Below are 14,596 nucleotides of genomic sequence, written 5' to 3'. Positions count from 1 at the left end.
AGCACGTTTGAGTCATCTTTCTCAAACAATCCGTAAAGTCTTCAAGCTTCAAGCTTCATTTATCTAAGAAGATGATGGTAAGCAACCCTGAGCTTGTCAAGACAAAGGTATTTACACGCAAATAAAGACCAGAAAAGGTGTGCGCTTGATATATTTTTCCTTTGAATCAACAACAAATCATGCGAATTTTGTTGTTACAGAAATTCAAAGTATTCCAATGTCTAAAAATTTAAATAAGTTATAACCTCATGAAACAATAATTCGGCAATTCAACAAAGAGGAAACATATTAAATAACACTGATTGTTTGTTTCAAGCACACTCTGACAGTCGAAGCTGCAGAGAGCAAATTGTGAAACAAAAATTGTATGTCTAAAGCAACCTCCAATGATTGAAGCTGCAACTGGTTTCACCTGTCATGGGATTCATAGATCATAATTCCACGTGCTCTCTGCAATCAATTTTGGAGCTTTATTCTTCTCTGTCAGGTTGAAAGAAGTAGAAATCTGCACAAAACATGATAGTGGCTACAAATATATCAAACAACTAAATAGAAATGGTCATGTTAATGAAAGAAAAGTGAAATAGTTGACTTTGAAATGCATGGAAGTAAACATCAGCACAAAATCTTACATGCATATGCAATACCTATGATGAAGAAAGGCTCCAAGAAAGCAAATTTAGAATACTATAAGAAGCAAGGATCTCAATGTACATATGGCTCCTTACTGCAAAGGAATATAGTATTGGGTACATGTGCTAAACAAAATTTATTCCAGCTTTTTCTTACGATCTGACCACCGAAAAGCAAGAATTCTCATGTTTATAGGGACAAATTAGTAGTACTTGTATATATACACAGAAACTAAGATGTACTAGATGGCTAACATTAGCTATTATTGTAGATGATGACTAATGCCGCAAATGAATAACAGTAAGTTAGCATCAATAGGATAAGCAATGGCCGTAACAAATCACTTGCAAATTAGCATGAAATTAACTTTCAATAGTCATCACAAAGAAAAATGCAACTACAAAGTAAAATAACGAAACAGGCTAATCTCTAAGCCTTCCTGGATTTACCAAGAGGACTAGTTCTACCTAAGGTCAACCATGCTACTCTCTAACAGATAATAGACCTCAAGGACTAATAATCAAGAATTGTAACCTCAGTATTGCATCATGTTCTTCCTGACACAAATGTAAAAGAAGCAAAACATGTTCCTGAGCTCTTCACCGCTTCAGAAGGAAAAGATAAGATGTAAAGAAGCAGAGAGCATAACCATGTGCTTACGGCAACCTAATATGATGTAAGAAGCAATATATCCACAAACATACTTTCAGCACTGTGTAATGAATACAAGTCAATGCTTAGATGTCATAGGAGTTTCCTACAAAACATAATGGTCTAGTCAAGATATGAAATGAAACTTTTTTGGAACATCTTCTGATTTAAAAAAAAAAACACAACAGCACATGTGTACATAGACTCTTTAGCCAGAGTGATGTCAGCATATATGTGCGTACTCTTTAGCCAGTCAATATTATTGATATGACTTTACAGTAATAGTTATCCAACTAAAATACCCTCTCCCTTTGAACATGAGATAACAGGGCCTAGTATGTTCAAACTATGTATCATCTGTTGACAAGGAAGCACATAACTGATAACTCTACAGCCGGAATTTTCCAAAAGCTGCCAGCAATTACATTGTGACAGTATGTCGTTGACACTGTCAATTTCGCATCACAGTCATTTTATACAATCTCTCATAATCCTATGAGGCTTCATCAATGACCCTTGGGAACAAAATTACGATGATTCTTGAAAAACTCAAATTTTCAAATGACAGTATCTTCAGCAACTAATTCTCTTCAGAGACCTGAGCAGAAAGGTCACTGGTGCACTTGAGATTCTTTCGAAAGATCAACCTTTGGTATCTATGATTTCAGACCTAATATCTAATGAGCTTCAAGATGGTCTCCCACCATTTAGAGATATCCAACATCATATGGACCTTATTTCTCCTGCAAGTTTTATGAAGATTCTTGTTGATAATCATGCCATCAGTTAAATAGCCATCAATTATAGGTTTCTTATACCTAGACTCAACAACACGTTGGATATTTCAAGTGGTGCAAAACATTCTCAAATTCATCTTGACCTTGTATTGATTGCTTGCCCTTGAGCTAGAACACAAAATGTTCAGCCATTCATACATTGATGGCGTACAGATGTAGTGCAGGAAAATATTTAAACTATTTGATAGGAAGATGTAAGTATGTCTTCTACTTGTTATCAAATGAACTTAACCAATCACAAGTAGAACATTTGCATTTTCTCGCATAAGGTGAAATGCATCATAAATCTTCATATGCAACCAAGACTTTCTACTCTCTTAGTTCTGAAAGTGAAAATGAAGTGACAAACTACCAAAATACTCAAAACTAAAAGACAAGTAGAACCATCACTGTTCTTTTTCGAAATACTAATCCAGGTCATCCCCAAAATATAAAGTTAGATTGTTCAATAGTACTTCAATCAAGGGTCAGAAGTTAGACATTTGAAAATGTGTTCACAATGGAAGTGAAGACAAAGAAGTAATTCTTATCTCAGGAACCTACAGATAAAGTAATTCTAATTGGCAATAAGGAGAACATTTTTGATAAATATGTTGCTTTGGAGAAATATCAGTGAAGTACAGTCACAGCAACAGAATCAAAATGATTCAGTGAATATTGATGAGCAACCAAGTTATAGGAACTTACATCAAAGTTATAATCCATTAACTTTCTTCAATTTGTTAAACAAACAACATTAAGATACTGAGCATAAGGTGCAACCTGGCATATCCTATTGTGTCCAATATCCTAAGTAAGGAGACCATTCAGGGATTAGGACACGCTGTTTAATTGGTTCTTTTGGTGCATATAAGTAGCATAGAAAGTGCAAATCTTTCTACGGACACAATACACTAATTAATTAGTTAGGATAGCATTCAGCATTAGGGAATACCTTCCAACGTTGATGCTAACTTTAGATCAATCTATAATAGATACTACCAAATCGATAATATCCAGCTAAAGATACATCACCTTGAAGGATCCATTGATCTTGGACTCCCTACTCCACTCCAACCCGAGTACCTTGCTGGAGGTCTGGTAGGTCGCCTTGACGGCGTCCCCGCCATCGAACTTCCTGGAGACCGCAAAGTCCCACGCGTTCTTCGACATGTCGTAGCACGGCTCCATCACCGTCCGCCCTTCCGCCCCATGGACATAGACATACTTGACCTTGCAGTTCCCCGTGGCGAGCGCGTAGTTCACCGCGACCTTGTTCGACGGGTCGAACGCCACCGAGCAATCCACCGCTGTCCGATTATCCCGCCACATATGCATGTAGGTGAAGCTCACAGGCTTCTCCATCACGCGGACCGCGTTCATGAATTGGAACCTCACATCCTGCGGGTTCCCAAATAGAACTACAAAATTATTGTGGGAATCGCCGATAAAATTGTTCGGGTCTCAAGAAGTATCAGAGTTACCTTCTTGGGGACGTTGAAGTCGAGGATGAAGGAGCCGGGCTTCTCAAGGGCGAAGGAAAGGCCATCGAGGGAGGGGCCGCGGGAGAAGGTGGCGTCGGTCGCGGAGGCCTTGAGGCGGAGGTCGCCGGCGGCGGCGGTTAAGGTGGCGACGGCGGAGGTCTTGTCGACATCGTATCGACCCTTTAACGTCGCCTTCATCTCAGACTTGGATTTGCTTCTCTCTTCTCCACCGGATGAGGAATCCAAAGTGAAACAAAAAAATGAGGTCACGAAGGGAGCCGCAACCTCGAAGAGACCGCACCAGAAGAGTGGATATACTCATATACCACATGGCAGGGAACAATTTATAAAGACAAATGCCTTTTATAAAATCTTATTTGGTTGTTGTCCGGATTTTGCATATTACTTCCCTAATTCGTATTATTGACTAAAAAAAATAACCCCTTATACTAATAATCTTCTTCTCCTCAATCACGCCTATGCATCTATCTCTCTCCTTAGTAGTAGAAAATTTCTCGTTCTATGAAACAGGAATTAAAGTAAATCGAGCATGACTCCTCACTAACTTGAGTCAGAGCTAAACTATTCAGTCTGATCTGAATCATTCGGTTTCCATGAGCCAAGTCTGTTCGGTTGTTTGTAAAATAATGTGAAGCATGGACTGTGTAGCACTATTGAATTGGTCGTGCAAATCTATCGCCTCTCTTGTTTTTTAATTCGTGGGTATGTGTTAGATTACATATAATAAATAGATATGCTCGGATCGATGTGGCTTTCAACTTGGATCTTCGTAGATTAGGTAGCACGAATTGTGATCATGTAAACCATAGGATTTGTGTCAATTCTCATTAGTCATTAGTGGAGTAGTAGCAGAGAGAGTTAAAAGTGTTGCAAACAGCAGTTCACCTACCATGACTCCCAAAGAGCATGTTACTGATGCGACTGGCTTCATCAAGCCATCCAACGGCCAGGATATGACGTGGTGGGCCCGCCACAATTTCCAAAAAGTTGAACAATCACACTCTTAACCTCACCCAGAAATTTACTCCTGAAGTTAACCCATCGTATGGAAACCAGAAACCGGTATCGGTAAGTTCGAGGCATTTTAGATCGTATGTCTACCCTTGGGTGACAGTAAAATTTGTCTGTAATTACCCTTTAAGCTTCCCCTCTTCTCCTCTACTCCTCTTCCGGCGTTCGAAATCAAGCAAAGTAAAGGAGCAGAGGCGGAGGAGAAGGAGAAGAATGGAGAGCAGCGAGGAGGAAGACTACTTCCCGACGCACGAATCGATCACGCCGCAGTCGAGCATCAACTCCATCTACCAGTCCCACACCGAGAAGGTTTGGGTTTTCTCATTACCTTTTGCTATTTGGTCACTTTGTGCTGCTCAAAATTCGAGTCTTTTAGTCTGTTTCTTTTGGGGCATAGTTTAATATTGGGGTTCAGATCGGTCGATGAGTTGAATTTGGGGTGTTTCATCGTTTGTGGGTAAGTTTGGCTGCTTCTTAGCTGTTATTTAGATACCAAAACATTATAGAGTCGTTTCATCTGTGATTTGTGATAGGATTCTTTAGTTGAAACATAATGTAAGCTCTGTGTATTACTTCCCCGCATTAAGTAAGAGAAATAGCACTTATCATTCATAGGTTGAAACCAGAAAAATGTGGGATGAATTTAAAAGAAAAAAATCCTTTTTTTTATAAAAAATCTGTCGTAGATGCCGCATGATGTCACTAGCGGTTTCTTCTTTTCATTGCAGGGAATTAGGAAAATTTGTTCTGAACTTTTGGAGTTAAAGGATGCAGTTGAGAATCTTTCTGGAAACATGCAGTCAAAGTACCTGGCCTTCCTTAGGTAAGTAAGGAAGCATGTATTATCCTCACAATAATTGTATCCGAAAGTGAAGATATACATTTCCCACAGAATATGACATAGCTTATCTTCATAATAGCTGCCTTTTTTCTATTATCTATCGAGTTTTAACTGCCAAATGTGTAAGCAGTAAATTATGTGAGTTGTTCATGTAATCATGAAATACTGCAGTTCACCCTGTGGTTTGCACATAATGCATACACCAAATCTTTTTCATTGTGCAAGGCAGATGCTTATTTCTTTTTTGTCTCTCTAAAAATATTCTTCTGTATGATTATGAGTGCTTTTGGAGTTGCTCGAGAACTAAATGCCTAATTGTCTCATGAGGATCATGAAAAAACTGTTCTATCACTAAAACTAATACGAGAGTCATAAGTTATTATATTTCATATTTGTGAAAGTCATACTTAGCAACTTTACATCATTGCTCTTATATTTTTCTGACTGAGTCAGTAGATCACAGCCTTAGCAAGGATGTAAAGTCGGTGATTACTAGACATGATATAACACTAAATAGTAAATGATGCACATGGTTCATCTTGTTCAAAGAAACTTTTGATGTTGCCTTTTGTCTCTTTCTTTTTTGATGCTAACAATTTCATACCAACTGCCCTGCAGAATATCTGAGGAGGTTGTTGAAGTAGAACAAGAGTTGATTGAACTGCAGAAGCATGTATCTTCTCAGGGAATTCTTGTACAGGATCTAATGAGTGGGGTCTGCCGTGAATTAGAAGTGTGGAACAAATTTAACAGTAAGGAACCTGTTGCAAAGCAGGATCTTCAATCTGAACTAAATGAACTCATGAATGGTAATATGAAGGACCATAATGTCAGTTTTCTGGAAACTCTAGATGTATTGCTTGCAGAACATAAAACAGAAGAAGCATTATCTGTTTTGGATGCTGAGGAGAAGAAATCTTCAGAGTTAAATGATTTGGGGGAAGATTTAACTCCTGAAATTTCTGTATATAAGACTGCTTTCCTGAAAAGAAAAGCCATGCTTGTTGATCAGCTTGTTGGGATTTCGGAGCAACCATCTTTGTGTATCTCAGAACTGAAGAAGGCTTTGTCTGGCTTAATTAAACTCGGGCAAGGCCCTTTGGCTCATCAATTACTGCTGAAAGCATATGGTTCCCGTCTTCAGAAAAGTGTTGATGCTTTTCTTCCGTCATGTTCAATCTACTCAGAGACATACACTGCAACTCTGTCTCAACTTGTTTTCTCAACGATCTCAATTGCAACAAAAGAATCTGGTTTATTATTTGGAGATATGTCTCAATATACAAATCGAATTGTGCATTGGGCTGAATGCGAAATAGAGTCTTTCGTTCGTTTGGTGAAGGAGAACTCTCCTTTATCGGAGTCTTCTTCTGCCCTTCGATCTGCCAGTATCTGTATCCAGGCCAGTCTCAGTCATTGCTCACTTTTAGAATCACAAGGATTGAAATTCTCAAAGTTGCTTATGGTATTATTGCGTCCTTTTATTGAAGAGGTCCTTGATCTGAATTTCAAGCGAGCAAGAAGGAGGATTCTTGATTTAGCTAGACATGATGATACGCTGCATCTTTCCCCTCAAGTAGGTTCACCGCTTTCTGTTGCTGCACCATTAAACAATATGCTGACAAGCAGCTGCAAGAAGTTCATGTCAATTGTCAAAGTAAGTTATCTCTTCATCTACTATTGCAAGCATTACCATTTTTTTCTGCTGAACCTTTGGATATTTTTCATCATTTCCTACAGAATTGAACCTTTTATCTTCTAAGCTGTGGAATTTGATAGGAAAATTTGCAAGTATCAGATAATATAGCACAAATGGGTGGATGCTTTTCCCTAGTTTGTTCTCCATAGATCATGAATCACCTTACCTGTTGTTTATTATCTCAAATGATTATCGCAATAACTAGTATAACCATATGGTTAGTAACATGATATCTTCCTTTTTGATCTTGCACAGGATATTTTAGATCAGCTTACACCAATGGTTATATTGCACTTCGGAGGGAGCATTTTGAACAAGATTCTCCATCTATTTGATAGATATGTAGATATATTGATCAAAGCCTTACCTGGTCCATCTGAGGATGATAACCTGGTGGAGTCAAAAGAATCTGTTGGTTTTAGGGCTGAAACAGATGCAGAACAACTCGAACTTTTGGGAACTGCATTTACTGTTGCAGATGAACTGTTACCAATGGCTGTATCCAAAATTTTTATGCTGCGAACTGATAACAAGGGCACTGATGGTGGACCTAATGAAGGCAATGGTCCTGTTGCCATTAGTACCGTAGAATACAAGGACTGGAGGCGCCATCTCCAACATTCATTGGATAAACTTAGAGACCACTTCTGCAGGCAGTATGTCTTAACTTTTATTTATACGCGGGAAGGAAAAGCAAGATTAGATGCTCGGATATACTTGGAAGGGAAAGGAGAAGGAGATGATCTTTTCTGGGATTCTGATCCACTGCCCTCATTGCCATTTCAGGTGATACCATTTTCCTTTCTCTCTTCTGACTATCTATTTATATAGGTACAAAAAGATAATTTGGTACAAATGTTAACCATGACTGAAATTTCCTCAAATCGATGTAAAACATTGTCACCGTCTCTTTATGTTGATATTGTTTCTTTATGACAAATAGAAGGGAATTTTGCTAATCATCTTTGTTCCATCTGGTATTCAGGTAAATTATGAGTAGATATACTTTCTTCTGATTATATCTCTTTGCATTACAAGAAAATACTGATAATTCATAATTAGCTTAGGCCTATAATTCCTGTTGGAGCTTGGATCTGCCCCTTTTGATAGCCATGTTGGGGGGTTAGTGCATATCTTATTAGTGGATTTTCTGAGTTCTTCATCTTTAGTGGAAGATTGCAATACAATGATTTATAGGAGAAATGTATGCTACTAGCTAGGACTTAGTGATTTGTTAATATCATATGATCTTATTCAATACTAGCAGTTAGGTTTACATCCTTTGAAAGGATATTATAAAGTATTCAACCAATAAGAGAAATATCAAACTATATTTTTCCTTTTGTTAGAGCTTCCATAAAATTTTCTTCCATGATATTGCTCCATTTTATTAACTTTTCATCTCATTTTTGCAGGCATTATTTGCAAGATTGCAGCAATTAGCTAGTGTTGTCGGTGATGTCCTACTTGGCAAAGAGAAGATGCAAAAAGTTTTACTTTCCAGGCTTACAGAGACTGTAATAATGTGGCTCTCAGAGGAACAAGAGTTCTGGGAAGTGTTTGACGATGAAACCGTCCAACTCCAACCATTTGGATTGCAACAGGCATGTGGTTTTAACAAGCCATTTCCTTATATGGATGTTTAATCTCCCCTTGTCTGCTAAAACATAATTTCTTCCTCCTTTCTATCAGTTAATTCTTGATATGCACTTCATCGTTGAGATTGCGGTCTGTGGGGGATACTCATCCAGAAATGTTCATCAGCTTGTGTCAGCCATTATAACGCGAGCTATTGGAGCATTCTCTGCTAGAGGTGTAGACCCACAAAGGTATGTGGTCTGACTAGTCACATGTTTCTCTCTGAGTTACTCGATAATGTTTTCTCTTCAGTGTGTTGATTCCAATCATATGTTTATACAGTGCGCTTCCAGAGGATGAATGGTTTGTTGATACTGCTAAGAGTGCAATAAACAAACTAATGTTGGGGACATCGGGGTCTGAATCGTCTGAAGTTGATGAGCACATTGTTTTGCATGATGAGATCTCTGATTCTGATGAGACCCCTTCAACTCCATCAACTATAGAGTCTGTAGATTCTTTTGCTTCTGCAAATAATGGTGAAATCGAAAGCCCTGTTTACTTCACTGACCCTGAGTCTTGAGACAAGACATTTTGATCTTGTTTTTGGTTGTTGTTGTTGATATAACAGTTATCATCATTCAATCAAACAAACTGTTTTCTTTACAGAAAGAGTGAAATAAATAGTCATTAAATAATAACCAACTTTATGTGGAAGTTTGATCAACAAAGTTATTACATTGTCAATTCTCACAAACAAACAAATTGCACAACTCATTCTACCACACACACACACATGCATGAATGGAATGCACACAACCTAATATTGAACTTGTTCTTAACTTGGGAAGCGAAGAAGCAAAGGAATGGGGTTGAAGGAATTTGGAGGAGCATCCCATACAGAGAATGCACTAGTAGAGTTCATCCATTTCTCATTGATATGTGGATAGTGGCGCTGGATGACATCCTTAAGACTCTCTGTACTATTCACCCACGCGAAACCCTTCTTTGTATACGTCTTCTCGTTGAAATAACTTGTAAAGAAACGATCAGCTTCCAACCTCCTGTTTCCAGTCATGAAGAATTAGTCATTGTATAAAATGCCAAGTAGATCGATAGACAAAAAAAAGAAAGAAAGGTGATATTCGTTTGTGATTATACCTTGACGCCATGATAACAAAGATGAAGAAAGCTGTCTCGCTTATGGCAAATCCTTTGATCTTCTTCTCTGCCATTAAGCCTACTAGAAGATCCAATTTCTCGACGTCGTCGCCGTATACCTCCGCTAGAATTTGTATAGCCTCTTTGTCATCAGTCAAGTCCTCCCATTTGGATATAGGGATCATCAGCAATCCCCTCCTGAATTGGTTATACCTTGGAACATTCCTCTCCCTGTCCCTATAAACTGTTTGCATGCATAGCATATATAGCACTCATCAAGCTAATGCCTTTGTGCACACACTGTAAACTTCTTTAACATGAACAACAACAACAACAACAACAAAATATGTACCTTCAAGTGCAGGCATGTCTACAAGATCAGGCCTTTCGGTTCCGTCAACATTTTGCGGAACAAGGTTTCTGAAGAACAAGGGATAGTTCCACAGCTCAAGCCCGCCGCACGCTTGATGGCCCATCGAGACCAGCTGCCTCTCAAATCCGATCTGCGATAAACGCGCTTCGCCTTTTATTCCTACTAGCCCTTCCAGATTGATGCTATTGACACATGAAGGAAGCCTAATTAGTGTCTTCCAATGTAATGAAGGAAGTAATTCAAGTGATCGATATGTGAATAAAAGATCAGTTTGAGATAAGGTGCCCACTCTTCAAGGTAGTCAGGAGATTTGTTTGGTCCTGGATTGGCATTGATGTTTCTGAGCTTAAGGGTGTCTGGAAGAAGTGAGTGCATTCTGTAAACACTTGTGAATTCTTCAGTCAATGAGTAGGGAACGCCATGGTTGTTTGGCTTGGATAATCCAACAAGACCTCCAAGAATAGGCCCTCCTATGTGTCCAAAGATGTCCTTAATTCTCTTCCCCAGCAATCCGTACCTTCAAAAAGAAATCAAGCATAACCAGATTAGCCGAGTTCATATATTTCCATATGTTTTTATATTAGGGAGGAATTTATTTACCAATTCGCATGCATTGCAGCATTCATAGTGTGAGTTTTGAGGAGCTCTACAGTCCAGTCAATGGTGTGAATCTTTGCAATCACAGCCGATGTCACTAATCTCGCGTAGCGGAAGAGTTCTTCGTCATTTAATTTGGGGTATTCTTTCTACAGAACATCAAAGGGAAAAGGTTTTCAACTTTTTCAAAGTATGGTGAGAGATTAATTCTACATGCATGCAAAGGGTTGTTGGTATGATATATATATATATATATATATATATATATATATATATACCTTTAGTGCATCACAAACGGCATTGTGTTCTTTTATGAAGAGTGCTTGAAGAGTTGAGACTCCGGCCCAACTGTTACGGACGTCGCCGGAGATGGCGATGCCATCGTCGCCGTGCGGAAGAAGGTTGTCGGCGCCGATCTTTAGCTTCCCGTCGACAAATGTTCTTACTCGTGCTGCCTTCTTCCCTGTACTTCCATAGATAGCACTTGCATCCCTTCACCATGGTATCAATAACGACCAAGTTAGATACACTAAATTGCATCCAAATCCAAGAATACAATATAATAATTTTGTGTAAATATCTACATATTTTTGCACCTGAAACTCCGTCAAACCATCTCGAAATTTTGATTTTTAGATTTTTCATCTAAAACTAATTATACTCACATTTTTTTTTTTAAATCTTAAAATGTGTTACACATTTAACAAAATAAATTTACTATTTTACCCCTAAACATTTGCTTTTTAATTATAGTACCAAACTTTCTCTCTCTCTCTCTCTCTCTCTCTCTATATATATATATATATACATATAAAATAAAATTCGAGTTACTTAAGTCATCCAGTCATCATATAATAATACGACGTACATATTGTCACAAGTTGGTACATGGCCCAACTAGGGCTGCTAAATCTCAGTCGATACTAAGCTCGTGGAAGTTGTGCTTTGACCAATAACATCGGCTGGTCCCACTATCACTGGAACATCCAAGTTACTGATTGGCCCTTGCCACGTGTTTAAACTCTTGAGTCACCTTAACCATCTTTAATAATTAAAACTCTATCAATCTTTTATTATTATTATTAAAAGGAGCAGTTATGTATTACCGACGAAAACACTGTCAATCTTTGATGAGCACCAAAGTTGTGCTCATGCATGCATCTTGATTCTTAAATGATGGGTCACCATCGATATATTAAACATGGGTTTGTCTATAAATGGAAATTTCGGTGCTTCAGAAAGCTAATATTATCAAGAGTTAACTACATTTGGACTAATAAATATATATGACAAGTTGACCCACCTAACTATCTGAGATAATTATTTTATCTTCATCTTCTCTATCCATTCTCTCTAAAATATAAGAGTAAAATAATGAAATATTTCTCAAAAAATTTAAAACTAATCACACGAAAGCTACATAATATTTTATTAATTAACAAAAAGAAGAGATATTTAAAAAGTTTTAGATGGTTGAAAGTCTAAACAAAAATGGCAACTAGTTGAGGAGTCTGAATATAGTTCTTCTTGTAATGGATGAGTTCTTGTTTTAATAAGTAATTAAGGATTAATTATAGAAAATTAAATGGTGGGATAACTCACCACCAATGGGTTCGAATGTTGGAATGACCGGTCTTGATGCCATCACTATTTGTCGAGATCTCTTTGGTACGGTAGAACTTGAATGATTTGAGTGGGCATTCATTGGCAACTTGTGGAGGAGCAGTAAGTTCCACCTGTCGACATGTAATATGATCTTAATATTTCATTGATAATTCGGAAATAAATGCAAGCTATATATCTAAGCAGGCATGGAGCAAAATAGATCTGCTTAAATATATATAATTCACTGCCCACAAACAAAAAGAACAAAAAAGTTGAATTTATTTTATTTTTCTTTCTTTCTTCTACCTGCTGAGTATCCTCCAAGTGATCAATCCAGTCATGCACCATGAATTGTATCCAAGAAGCAGCTATCAGGTTGAACTGCTTGCCAGTGTCCTTGTAGCTCCTCCGAGCCAAAAGCTTAGTAGCCACCACCGCTGGATCTGGGCTCATCAACTAACACCAACCAAATTAATCAGAAAATTAATATGCACATCCCCATATATCTATATATATATCTATATGTAATTGTGTATATCTATATACCTCAACTTTGAGTTCCTTGGGAGGCATGTTCCTCCCAAAGAAGGTATTCTCACTTCCTGCCTCCTTATTCTCTGGATCGTTGTACTCGCCATTTCCCGTCCGATAAGGATACTCTTCAGGGTCGAACGGAGTCCCTTTGGCATCGCCGACGGCGAGGAGGTTGTACTTGTCGTGCAGAGATCTTCGCGTCTGCAAGTAGATCAATCCAAGGAACACAGGCAGCTTGTGCCAGATCTTTAGCTTATCAAACGAGTGCACCATCTGCAAGTCATGGAGAAATTAAGAGCTAGTAGTAGTTCAAATGATCGTCTAATAATTAACTCATGTGGGTGATTAATTACCAGGAAGCCGAGTTTGTCACCGCATGACATCTTTGAGAAGACCTCATCGAAGTCTGGGTGGATGAAGGATTGGAACAAACACAAACACATGGTTGCTTGGTTGATTGATTCTCTCAACTCTTCGATCTGAATATATTAGCTAGAAGATATACAAAGAGCTAGTTATCATGTCACTAATACAATCCCTGAGGGTCTATATATATAGATATATGAGAGCCAGGCCAAGTGGTCTCACCTGCCTTAAATCTCATAAGAATAAAATATATTATGTAGTAGTTGGTAATTAATCAATATACCATTATGCATCTACTTCATATTGCTATGATAATGTGATCAATGTGAACAACGACTGAGATATTTAGGAAGAGATAAGAATATATCTATACCTATATATAAATTAATGCACGCAGTCATACGAAAGTACTACCCAATTAAAAACTTTGACCAGTGATTCGTAGAGGTGTAAACGAGGTTAGGCTCGTAAAGGTGTAAACTAGGCTCGGCCGGCTCGAGTGATAAAAAATCTCAGCTCGGCTCTTCAAGCTAAAAAAGTTGAGCTTGACTCGGCTCAACTTGGCTCAACTCCAGCTTGATGTAACTCGAACTCGGTTGAACAAGTCGACTCACAAGGGAGGATTTGGAGTCGGGCATCAATGATTCGGCGGAGTAAGGAGAGGGTCTCGGCGTCATCATTGCGGCCTCGTCAGAAAAAGCCCTCATCGATGACGTAGAGAGATTATGCTGCGGCCAGGCAAAGGATTCCGTCAGGGCCCCTCAAAAGCTTTCCCTGTGGCTAAAGCAGAGCTCTCACATCACCATCCTCGGTCGCACTAATCACACCCTGTCGTGGCTCCAATGAGGATGCTCGATGCAGCTCCAATGAGAACACTTAAGCGGCCGGAGATGAGTTTCAACGGTTAAGAGGACCTGGGGTTTTGAGGTTTTGGTGGAGAGGATTTAGGATGTAGAGGTGATGGAGTTAAATTATGATTTTTTCTTTTATTTATAAAAATCATACCAAATAATATATATATATATATATATATATATATATATATATATTCGAGTCTAAAGCAGAGCTTGAGCAAGCCTGGCTTGGCTTTTGAGCGACGGGCTTTTTTGACTTCAACCTGACGGGCTTTTTTGACTTCCGTAGTAATTGGGGTAGACTTATATACATAACCTATCCAATACAAATCAAAAGGATTACTTTTACATCTTTGTTTTATATGTTGTGGATAAATTGCCTTGTCTATATCAGATACTTCGTATATTATCC

At 38.3% G+C, this 14,596-nt stretch overlaps 3 protein-coding genes across 3 annotated transcripts; 1 reads left to right on the top strand and 2 right to left on the bottom strand.

Moving 5' to 3' along the window:
• Positions 1 to 126: 126 nt before the first annotated feature.
• Positions 127 to 3,867, bottom strand: LOC140763270 (outer envelope pore protein 24A, chloroplastic-like). Its single transcript, XM_073101381.1, has 3 exons — positions 3,545 to 3,867; positions 3,096 to 3,461; positions 127 to 505 (listed from the first exon to the last, which is right to left on the bottom strand). The coding sequence occupies exons 1-3, from the start codon at positions 3,740 to 3,742 to the stop codon at positions 425 to 427; spliced, it is 645 nt and encodes a 214-aa protein (XP_072957482.1). The 5' UTR covers positions 3,743 to 3,867; the 3' UTR covers positions 127 to 424.
• A 779-nt stretch (positions 3,868 to 4,646) lies between these two features.
• LOC140762347 (exocyst complex component EXO84C) lies at positions 4,647 to 9,283 on the top strand. The gene is made up of 7 exons (XM_073100086.1): positions 4,647 to 4,885; positions 5,305 to 5,399; positions 6,036 to 7,074; positions 7,372 to 7,902; positions 8,532 to 8,720; positions 8,809 to 8,945; positions 9,037 to 9,283. The coding sequence occupies exons 1-7, from the start codon at positions 4,790 to 4,792 to the stop codon at positions 9,275 to 9,277; spliced, it is 2,328 nt and encodes a 775-aa protein (XP_072956187.1). The 5' UTR covers positions 4,647 to 4,789; the 3' UTR covers positions 9,278 to 9,283.
• An 86-nt stretch (positions 9,284 to 9,369) lies between these two features.
• LOC140762348 (alpha-dioxygenase PIOX) lies at positions 9,370 to 13,489 on the bottom strand. The gene is made up of 10 exons (XM_073100087.1): positions 13,318 to 13,489; positions 12,977 to 13,237; positions 12,737 to 12,886; positions 12,428 to 12,561; positions 11,104 to 11,317; positions 10,829 to 10,974; positions 10,518 to 10,745; positions 10,208 to 10,410; positions 9,856 to 10,099; positions 9,370 to 9,758 (listed from the first exon to the last, which is right to left on the bottom strand). The coding sequence occupies exons 1-10, from the start codon at positions 13,405 to 13,407 to the stop codon at positions 9,533 to 9,535; spliced, it is 1,896 nt and encodes a 631-aa protein (XP_072956188.1). The 5' UTR covers positions 13,408 to 13,489; the 3' UTR covers positions 9,370 to 9,532.
• Positions 13,490 to 14,596: the final 1,107 nt, after the last annotated feature.

The sequence above is a fragment of the Typha angustifolia genome, chromosome 7 (assembly GCF_048772165.1).
Source record: "Typha angustifolia cultivar Huaian chromosome 7, ASM4877216v1, whole genome shotgun sequence".
Classification (NCBI taxonomy): Eukaryota; Viridiplantae; Streptophyta; class Magnoliopsida; order Poales; family Typhaceae; genus Typha; species Typha angustifolia.
This window is presented reverse-complemented; position numbering and strand designations above follow the sequence as displayed.